Source organism: Myotis brandtii, unplaced genomic scaffold (assembly GCF_000412655.1).
Source record: "Myotis brandtii unplaced genomic scaffold, ASM41265v1 scaffold305, whole genome shotgun sequence".
Taxonomy (NCBI): domain Eukaryota; kingdom Metazoa; phylum Chordata; class Mammalia; order Chiroptera; family Vespertilionidae; genus Myotis; species Myotis brandtii.
In genome coordinates, this window is record NW_005361652.1 from 498,619 (window position 1) to 509,229 (window position 10,611).

General features: G+C 37.5%; 1 protein-coding gene across 3 annotated transcripts in view; it reads right to left on the bottom strand.

The window, feature by feature from the left end:
* RNF128 (ring finger protein 128, E3 ubiquitin protein ligase) overlaps positions 1 to 10,611 on the bottom strand; it is a 151,325-nt gene that overhangs the window by 32,570 nt on the left and 108,144 nt on the right. For all 3 annotated transcript variants that reach the window (XM_005869863.2, XM_005869862.2, XM_014542590.1), the window contains exon 2: positions 10,005 to 10,252. In XM_005869863.2, the coding sequence (XP_005869925.1) occupies positions 10,005 to 10,252 (248 nt within the window). The remainder of the gene's footprint in view (positions 1 to 10,004; positions 10,253 to 10,611) is intronic.

A 10,611-nucleotide genomic window follows, 5' to 3' on the forward strand; every position in this document is an offset into this window, starting at 1 on the left:
GCCAGCCAACCTCCCGGGGGCCCTCCCCCTGGCCAGCCCCCCCAATAGGCCTTGATTGCCGACCAGGCCGAGGGACCCCACCTGTGCACAAATTCATGCACCAGGCCTCTAGTAAGTATATTATAGCGTGACAGTGAAAGGAAGTACACTTAGGATCTTTAGAACTAGAAGAACTTTTAGAGTTCACTTAGCCTGATATCAAATCTGATAGATAAGAAAAGTGATGCCCAAGGAGGAGAAATGCCTTGCTCAACATCTCTGAGTTCACAGTTAGTCCTACTGAAGCCCAGAATTAGTGTTTCTTCCCAACATCAAGGTAACCATCTTTTTTTTACTGTGGCTTGGAACAGGAAGTTGGTACTACTTCCTTATATTTATACAATTATTTTATAATTTAAAAATATCTTTATATCTGTTACCTCATTTAATTATCACAACAACCTCCTGAGGGAGATAATATCCTCATTTTAAAAATGAGCAAATGGAAGCTTGGAAAAGTAAAAAATAAAAACAAAGACAAAATAAAACAAAAACTCGTCCAAAAGGGCATGCCACCTCTAAATGATAAAGCTGTTACTGGAACTCTTCATATTCCAAGATTCCATTACAATACTCCTATCCATGACTCAGCTACCTTTTGAAGTTTTTCCAACTCCTGGGTTCTATGGTCTTTCAAATTGTTGCCAGTCCTTAAAGTGAACAAGCAATATGCCAACAGGACCCTGACCTTGGCCTAGACTTCCAAATGTAACTATTTTTTTTTTTTTTGTATATAGATCATGAGCTTTAAGATACCAAGATTAGAAAAATGCAAATGATAAGTAAAAGAACCAAGAACAGGAAATAGGAAAAGGAAAACATGTAGTTAAGTCTTTGACAATCATTTTACAGTTTGTCTTTAGAGCACTTCTGAATTAGGCTTAAGCAACAAACTCTACAACACAATTAGAGAAATGAACTCACAAGTATACAAGTCGGAGATACAAAAAGACAGAGCAAAACCCAATATGCCAGAAGATTCTAAGCAGCGGACTTGATTATGAAGAATTTATAAAAGATTTGTAGCACAGTAGAAACCAATGTTTAACAAAGCAGCCCTGGAATAAAAGAAAAATCATTTAAAAGGAAGTTTGAATATTTCCAGTAACTCCTCCTGAGCTTAAAAAAAAAACAACCAAAAGTCATTTTCTTTAAATATGGATGTGAGCCATGTGATTTTGGTAAGAAGCACAAACTATATTTTTGGAGCTTGGATGAAATTCACTTGCAAAACTGCAAATTAGTATTCAAAATATTGCACTGTCAACACTGATAGCAAAAGATTCCAAGATGCATTCATTCCTATAAAAACTGAAATATGAGAAGAACATTAAGACCAAGTAGTTTATATTATGTACATATGCTTGGATAATATTATTTAAGTCAAACTTCTGAGTGCTCAAATATGTTTCAACATTTAAAGACAATATGCCCCAAAGCAAACTGTAATTTACCTACTATTCCTTAAAAATAACTTCAAGATTATATCTACTTTCTTAAACAAGTTACATTAGACACTTTTTCAATGTCTCTCCACCATATCAAAATTCTTTTCTATCCCATCAATTCCAATAGGACAGTGTTTCTACCTCTTACCATATTCTGTAATTGTATTATTTATGTCTTTCTCTCCCACTAGATTGCTAGGACTGTGTGTTTAACATGAAAAAAATCCCATAGTGCTTAGTCAGTGCTCAAAGATTAGCTTCTGAATTTATAAAATTAAAACAGATTTTCATGATTTTCTCATCCAAGTCATAGTTTTACTTATTAAAAGCCTCTACTTGTTAAATTTAGGAAGAGTTTTTTTTAATTTTTTATTGATTAAGTTATTACATATGTGTCCTTATCCCCACGTTACCCCCTATCCCCCCCACTCATGCTTAGATAACATGTACTGGGCTTCTACCATGTGTCAGGTTCAACACTAAGCTTAGTGTCATCTTGTTTAATCATTAATAATCTTATGGAATGGGTATTTTAATATCCAAGTTTTATAGAAAAGAAAAGATTAAGAAGCTTGACTAAAGTCCAGGCAGCTGGTTAGCTGCAGAGCTGTGATTCAATTCAAGCCCAGGTTTCAACTGGCTTTAAAGCCCATGATCTCTCCACTATAGTACACTGCCTCCATTGTGTCTTCAAAAGGCTTCATATTCCTTATGAAGAAGATAAATCAAATAAATAAGAAAAAAGAAATCTCAAAGTCAGCTATTATCCACTCTTCAAATCCTTCCTAAATTGGCTACTTACTGAGATTTGGGGAACTCTTTTAAACAAGTATATTATAACAACATACTCCTTCCTCTTCCTTCCCCATCTTAAGAAATACCTGGTCAAAGAATATTTGGCAGTAGAGTTCAAGGCTAATTCAAAGAAGCTTAGTTGTTGGCCAATTTTTTTTAAAAACATAAGCTTAATGTCATTATTTAAGCTATTCAAAAGCTGTGATTGCTCTAGTCACTGAAGAATCTCAGGTATATAGTATTTTGGGTTCTGATTGGAGCTTTATTTGGACTGAAAATGATATTCTGCATAGTTCATTTGTGTACTTATATCCAATTAAATAAAAATAATGTTTCAGTCTGGTGATCTTTTAGACTGGTTTTGGTCCCAAGGCATTCAGATTTTAGCTTAACTGAAACCTACATGAATAACACTAGCCATGTAGTCAAACCTAATTACTTGATAGGGGGCAGGGCCTGCAAAAGCAAAAAAGGGGAGTGTGCCTCGTCAGTGTGACTCAGTGGTTGAGCATTGACCTATGAACCAGGAGGTCATGGTTCAATTCCCAGTCAGGGCATATGCCCAGGTTGCAAGCTCGATCCCCAGTGTGGGTGTGCAGGAGGCAGCCGATCAATGATTCCCTTTCATCATTGATGTTTCTATCTTTCTCTCTATCTCCCTCTCTCTTCCTCTCGGAAATAAATAAAAACATATTGTTTTTTAAAAAAAGAGAGTAGGGTGGACAAAAGAAAACTAGATTTTCCTGCACTTAAGTCACGATTTAAAAAAGATTACTTTTCTTTTATTTTGAGAGAGAGAGAGGAAGGGAGAAGGAGAGGGAGAGATAGAAACATTGATGTGAGGGTGAACCATCCATCAGCTGCTTCCTGCACAACCCCTATTGGGGACTGAGCCCACAACCCAGGCATGTGCCCTGACTGGGAATTGAACTGGCAACATTTTGGTACATGGAAGGATGCCCAACCAACTGAGCCAGGGCTAGTCACCACTTTTTTAAACAAATATTTTCATAAACATTTGGCTCAGAATATATAAAACAGAATTCTTAAAATCAAGAATTATAGTAAGAGGATTTCCCCCCATATATTCCTGTGAACAAAATCAATGTCTAAGTCATGTGGCTGTTTAGATCTATAAGAACTGAAAAAAAACTATCTTTTCCAATAAAAAACCTATGCATAATATTTGAATGAAAGCATCTGTAAAGGAAAGAGGAAGTACACACAATAAAATAGCTCCCCATAAGTCTATAGAATTCCTGAGATGGAGGTAAATAGGAGTGCAGACCACTCACATGCAGGTTATTCACTGTGAATAATATGAGGAAATGCACTGTTAGGAAAAGAAGTAAGGAAAAGGGGATTTCAACCCAGTAGATAGGTATGGCTCAGATTATAGCATTTTTTTCAAAGAAAGACAAGCAAAACCTCTATAAAAGGGTAATATGCTAATTAGACTGGATGTCTTCCAGACATCCAGCCGGACGTCCTTCTGGACAAAGCCATGGTGGTGGGGGCCAAGACAGAGGCAGTTTGGGGTGATTAGGCCAGCAGGGGAGAGCAGTTAGGGGAGACCAGGCTGGCAAGGGAGGGCAATTAGGGACAATAAGGCCAGCAGGCAGAGGTGGTTAGGGGCAATCAGGTAGGCAGGGGAGCGGTTGGGGGCAATCAGGCCAGCAAGGGAGCAGTTAGGGGCAATCAGGCAAGAAGGCAGAGAGGTTAGGAGTGATCAGGAAGGCAGGGGAGCAGTTAGGGGCATCAGGCAGGCAGGCAGAGTGGTTAGGGGCAATCAGGTAGGTAGGCAGGTGAGCAGTTAGGAGCCAGCAGTTCCAGATTGCGAGAGGGATCGGGCCTAAACAGGCAGTTGGACATCCCCTGGGGGGTCCTGGATTGGAGAGGGTGCAGGTAGGGCTGAGGGACGCCCCCCCATGCACGAATTTCATGCACTGGGCCTCTAGTTAGTGATATAAATATAAAGTTAGAGTAAGTAAATATGTAAAACTCCTGAAGCCTATAGGAGCTTTCTTTTATTCAGTGAGAAAATCAGAGAAAGACTATAAAACTAGGTCCAACTCACATAAGATTTTGTTTAATTTACTATTATTACATAAGAGACAAAATAATGGTTTTGTAAAAGACACTAATTCTCAAACATATGCAGAAACAGCGACATGCATGCAAACACACCCACCACAAATGTGTATAGTATATTGATAGTGCATGCAGATAGCTGATACAATCTTCCAGTTAATTTCCCATAGTAGTAAAGTAGAGAAAACTTAATGTAACTAGAAATATTTCAAATATTTTTTAGTCACGCTATAAGTTCATGAACAACTTTTAAGATAGTACTGTAGCTTAGTTTTTCCTCCTCTGAGACCACACAGGAGTGCTATCTCTTTGGCAGGAAACTACAAGGACATGTGTGGCACATCTCTGCTCAGGGAGCCAATTTGCATTTCAGGGTCCGAGGCTCAAATGGAGACTATGGTCACTAGATAATTTTGGTAGCAACTGGCTATGCTGCTGAAAATCAGGACCTCAACAATGAAACCAAATGCATATCATCAATCTTGATTGTTGTGTCAAGTCACCTTGACAAGCTGGTACAACATGGTCCATTGCTCTAGGTGTCTATAAAAACCATCCATCACCATCATAACACTGAGAGCCACATTTCTGAGGTTGGCCAAGGGCCAATCATCCATTCCTTGGCAATTTGCAAGGAGTAAGCAACTAGATCTACCGTTTTATCTCTCCTCACAATCCATCCCTTTGTTCTTGGTCAAGGTGTTTTAAACAACACAATAGTCATAGTTATTTGGGCTTTTACAGTTAGTACAGCATTTATATAAAAGATACAGTGAGAACAAGATAAACATATGTAATACTTTAGAAGCAAACAAAGGGAGAAAATAGTCCCAAAGAAACACTTTTTCCATTCTATAAGACCATTGCACATATATTTATACTGATGTACTAATTTAACATCTGTTTTTTCCCTTGATCTATGACCACTTGAACTTTGTGATAAACTGTATACAGCTATTTAATATAGTAATGAACTAAATCTATTTCTTCCTCAGGTCAATCACTCTCCATTATTATCACATCCTAGGGAGGTTTTAATTCCCCAGTAATTTGATCATCATATGATTTATTTATATAAGGTAGTTGAATCTTACCAATAATATTAGTGTCATGCCATATTATAATATGGTTATGACACAGTTTGGTTATAAAATAAATAAAGATATATCACAGATTGTTTATTGAAACTTCCTAGAAGAATTTTCCTTTGCTCACATACCAGATATTATTATGTACAAATGTTACCACCAGTGGCAATGTTTCCATTATTTCTAGGTTTCAGGTTAGGTGAAGACAAAGTCAATCATATGTCTCAACTCATATTATTATATATTTATAAGTTCACACTGATGGTTGTGCATAACACCATCTCCTTCCCCTGGGGAATACATGAATATCATTCAGTTTTTTTTCCTATTTCAAAATGCTAGTTTTACTTTGGTCCACCCTTTGGTCAAGATCAGTCAGAGATCAGCACTGTAAGTTACAATTTCACCCAGGAAATTTCCATAAATTTGGGGATCTGCATGTGTCTCAAAGATACTCTCTCTATGCTTCCAAAGCTAAAAATGGAAGGCCATTACCACAGGGCTACTTGGGCCTCCATTTGCAGTAAAATAGTTAACAGACTCTGTTGTGTCAGAATATATGCTCTTTCCCAGCCTTGAGAGCTAGCATTCTCTAGCATTATCCTGTGTGACTAGATTATTAAACTTTGTCATTGTTCCAAGCAGATTCTCATTATTTTCTATCCTCTTGGAAGATGATTTCTTCTAATCTGTTTAATTTTAGAGAGTAAACTCTTTTAGAGAGTAAACTATTTTAGAGAGTAAACTATTTTCTTTTGAAAGTCACTCTTCATTAAAAGTAAATTCAGCTTGTCCCATTGTATCTAGGCCAGCTTCTATTTCATGTAGAACTCACTTTTGTTTCACTGGCCAATGTAAAATCCAACACATGCATTGTTGTCATTGAGTATTAATTGCTTGGTTATGGTTAGGATACATGCATTGTATCACCAAATTCTGGGTGTCCCATGCCAGAGTCAAAAGTATAGTGGTTACTCCAAAATTCAGTTTAGTCTGACCATGCCATGTTTTCCATAATCTTCCTTGTTTCAGGTTTGGATTGTTCCTAGTGGAGACACACATCCAATATGTAATGCCTAGTATGTTATTTTCATTCATAACCCACTGATACTTTTCATCTTGTTTAAAATCTTTCCACCCACAAAAAAAGGGATGATATGTGTTCATACACATCATACTATGATATGTCAGGCATTCAGGTACTGTGTGCTGCCCATTATATTTGGGTATTCTGGTCATCAAAATTTATGGTTATACTGTACATTTATCAGTTTGCCTTACATTAAACACTATGCATCATAATTGTTAATAGGGAAGAAATTCCTGAATATTTTAATGAATTCCTAATTTTCTAATGAGGGTAAGTTTCTGTAACTCATTACCATTTCTACTCATAAAATGGGGATAATGCTGTTAAACATTTAGTAATAGTTATAGCCATTATATGCATCAAGCTCTCTACCTTTTTTTAAATCCTCACCTGAGGATATGTCTTTTTTATTGATTTTAGAGAAAGAGGAAGGCAGAGTGAGAGAAAGAGAGATAGAGAGAAACATCGAGCAGTTGCCTCCTGTATGTGCCTGGATAGGGGATAGAACCCACAATCTAAGTATGTGCCCTGACTCAGAATTGAACCTGCAACCTTTTTGGTATATGGGATGATGCTCCAACAAACTTAGCCACCTTGCTAGGGCAAATTCTCTACTTTTAAAAAATAAAAATAGGAAGTCACGAAAATTAAATAACAGGTCAATGACATTCTAGCACTCTCAATTATTTATAAGCAAAAGGGATTATTAGTCACATATTTAATCCTTTAGTCACCAAGGGATAAACAGATATAGCCTGCTAAGTAGTGACAGAGGCCCTCTCAAAAGCCTTCTCTAAAAGGTGAGAAGTTTTAATGCTATTCTTTCTCGTTTATACAGAAGTTAATGTTCATAAAATATACTATAAAAATTACTTGAATGAACAACGAGACCAGAGTTAAATATCCAATGAAACTTGTGGAACACCAGACAGTTCTTTATAAACTTTATTACTTGCTGACCAAGTTTAATGCCATGTTAATAAAGTTCTTATTGCACTTAGGATATAGAAATACAGACTACACCACAAACATAAGCAAACCAACTACTCATCATTGTGACTATAACCTTTGGAGAAGGGCCAAGGGAACTGAAGACATATGCATGGGAGTGACCATGAAAGTTAAGCTGGGTAAGGAGAGAAGTGAGGAGATCAGGGGAATAACAGACAGTTTAAAGGTAGTAGGATCAATATCACACAACTGTGGGTACTTCTATGTTCAATGATGCTTTAGTATTTTTCCTCTATTATTTATATTACACATATTTCTTTCCAACCTTAGAGATAAAAACAGCTCAATATACAAAAGTCAAATGTTAACACAGTGTGAAATTATTGAATGGTCTGGCACAGGAATTTGAAACATCCTTTTGACTATAGCTAGTAACATGCTGAACCTGCCATCAATGTGATAGCTGCTTCTTTGAGAAGGACAGAAGTCAATTAATTTTAAATATTGAAATAATCATCACTCATTCACATATACTGGTATCTAATCATTATGAAGATTTCAATTCTAATTTGTTCTAAAATTCAGTGAACTTTCTTGCCATACAGAAACCCTCACTGCTCCCTTACTCCTAAATAAATTGGGTTAATCTTTGCTTATTGGATAAAAAGTGCATGAAGTGGCCAAAACTTCATGGCCTTTGGAGGAATTTCTCAGTTCACATAAAAATGTATTCTTGTCTCTAATATATGATCAGCTGAAAGTATTAAATCTCTACTGAGCATTCTGGAGACATAGCATACCATTCTGTTGCTATGGTGAAAATACTTGAAATTCAGAGGAGGTAAGAAATGATGGTGGCTTGGAACAGGGTGGAAGCAGTGGCGTTGGTAAGAAGTAATCAGATTCTGGATATATAATGAAGGTAGAACCAATAGTATTTGCTTACGGAGGTTATATGGGAAGTGAGAGAGAAAAAAAAGGAAAAAGAATAACTCCAAGATTTCTGGCTTGAAGTCAGGAAAAGTTCTTTTGAAAATGGAAGCAATAATAGCATGTTTGTGCATGCACATTAATAGAAGCCAAGGCAGAAGACATAGGATACAGACACAGAAGCAGATCGATGGGTAGGTGTGGAAGAACTTGTGGAAGTACTCTTTTGATTACTTCAATTTTTTCAGTGGAATAACATCCAAAATACAAGTTGAGAGTAAAGTTGGAGGAGGTGTTGGAAGTTTAAGGAGAACAGAACATGTATGATTAGTCACCGAGGAAAGAAGAAACGCCTAAGAAAATATAGTATGATTGTTGGGCAGCATTAAGGGATCACTGAGTTTATGGTCAGTCTGTATATATGTCAATGTTTTCCTGTTAGTTCAGCTATGTAAAGTGCAGGTATAGGGTAGGTGGGAAATATGATTTGACCAGGGTTGGATTTTGACAGCAAGTATAACAAGAAGGGCCAAGGGAACTGAAGACATATGCATGGGAGTGACCATGAAAGTTAAGCTGGGTAAGGAGAGAAGTGAGGAGATCAGGGGAATAACAGACAGTTTAAAGGTAGTAGGATCAATATCACACAACTGTGGGTACTTCTATGTTCAATGATGCTTTAGTATTTTTCTTCTATTATTTATATTATTTGTACTTGTTATATACCAGTTGTTAAAATATGGTGGAAATTATGAATATGTGACTGTGACTAGAGCTTAGCACTATATCATGCACAATTATATCTTTAAACTTGCCTTCTCATGACATTCAGCCTAGTCTCTTTTTCCAGCCCTGGCCCCACATGCAAATACATGCATGCTCAAACACACACATACATGTAAAATAACAGTGGTTACTTTTAAAAAATATATATTTTTATTGGTTTCAGAGAGGAAAGGAGAGGGAGAGAGAGAGAGAAACATCAATGATGAGAATCATTGATTGGCTTCTTCCTGCACACTCCCTACTGGGGATTAAGTCCACCCCCTACTGGGGATTGAGCTCACAACCCGGGCATGTGGCCTTGACCAGAATCAAACCTGGGACCTTTCAGTCCACAGGCCGACACTCTATCCACTGAGCCAAACTAGCCAGAGCAACAGTGGTTTCCTTTGTGTGGTGACTAGTTTTTTGTTATTTGGGGTTTAATGAAAATTTTTTCCCTCATACTTTCTAATTTCTAAATTTTCTATACTGAGTATAAAATGCTCCTGTAATTTAGAAGAAATATTTAAAAGAACATATGTATTTATACCCATATATAATTAAAATCCTGGCTGTACTCCATAATAAGGTGTTAGAAGACTTAGGCAGGATTCAGGCCATAGACAATTTACAGAAATTAAAAGATTTGAGATGATGAAAGCTGATATACTTTTAAAAACTACACGGTGCATAAAACACATGCATGGATCATTGTCTGGCAAGTGAAATGTATTAAAATGCATGACATTGAAATGGCAATTAAAACAGTAAAATATTTTTAAATTGGAAGAAAGGACCATTACAAACCTGCTTTCTGTTTTGAGCTCTTGCATTCCGTAATCTTCTAGCAGAATAAAAGATAAAATAGCCCACAGTTGCTGCCGTAATAATAAAAAAGGACACAGAAACAAGGAAAATTGAATAGTGATTCACCCAAGGGCCATGTTTTTTCCCTACTTCGATGACCATTGTTACTTGTATGCCTCTTTGAATTGATTGTAGAATTTTTGTGCCTTTCAGATTGCCAATCATGATGGCAACAATGTCTCCTGCACCTATAAAAGAAAAGGAATTTAGTTTTAGTTTGGTAAAGCATCCTATATAATAAAGAGGGAATATGCAAATTGACCATCACTCTGCCACAAAGATGGCTGCACCCACAGCTGAGGTCGAGTTCCCATAACAAGCCTTAAGGAGCAATCAGCAGGGACCTGAGGCTGCACGCCCCCCTTGTCCCATGAGGCTTGACAGGGGACCTCAGGCCGTGCCCCCCGCCCCGGCACCAGGCCGGGGGACCTCAGGCCAAGCTCCCCACTCGGCAGGGCTTGACGGGGGACCTCAGGCCAGGGGACCTGAGGCCGTGTTCCCCACCCTGGTGGGGCTTAACAGGGGACCTCAAGGTGCACCCCCCGCC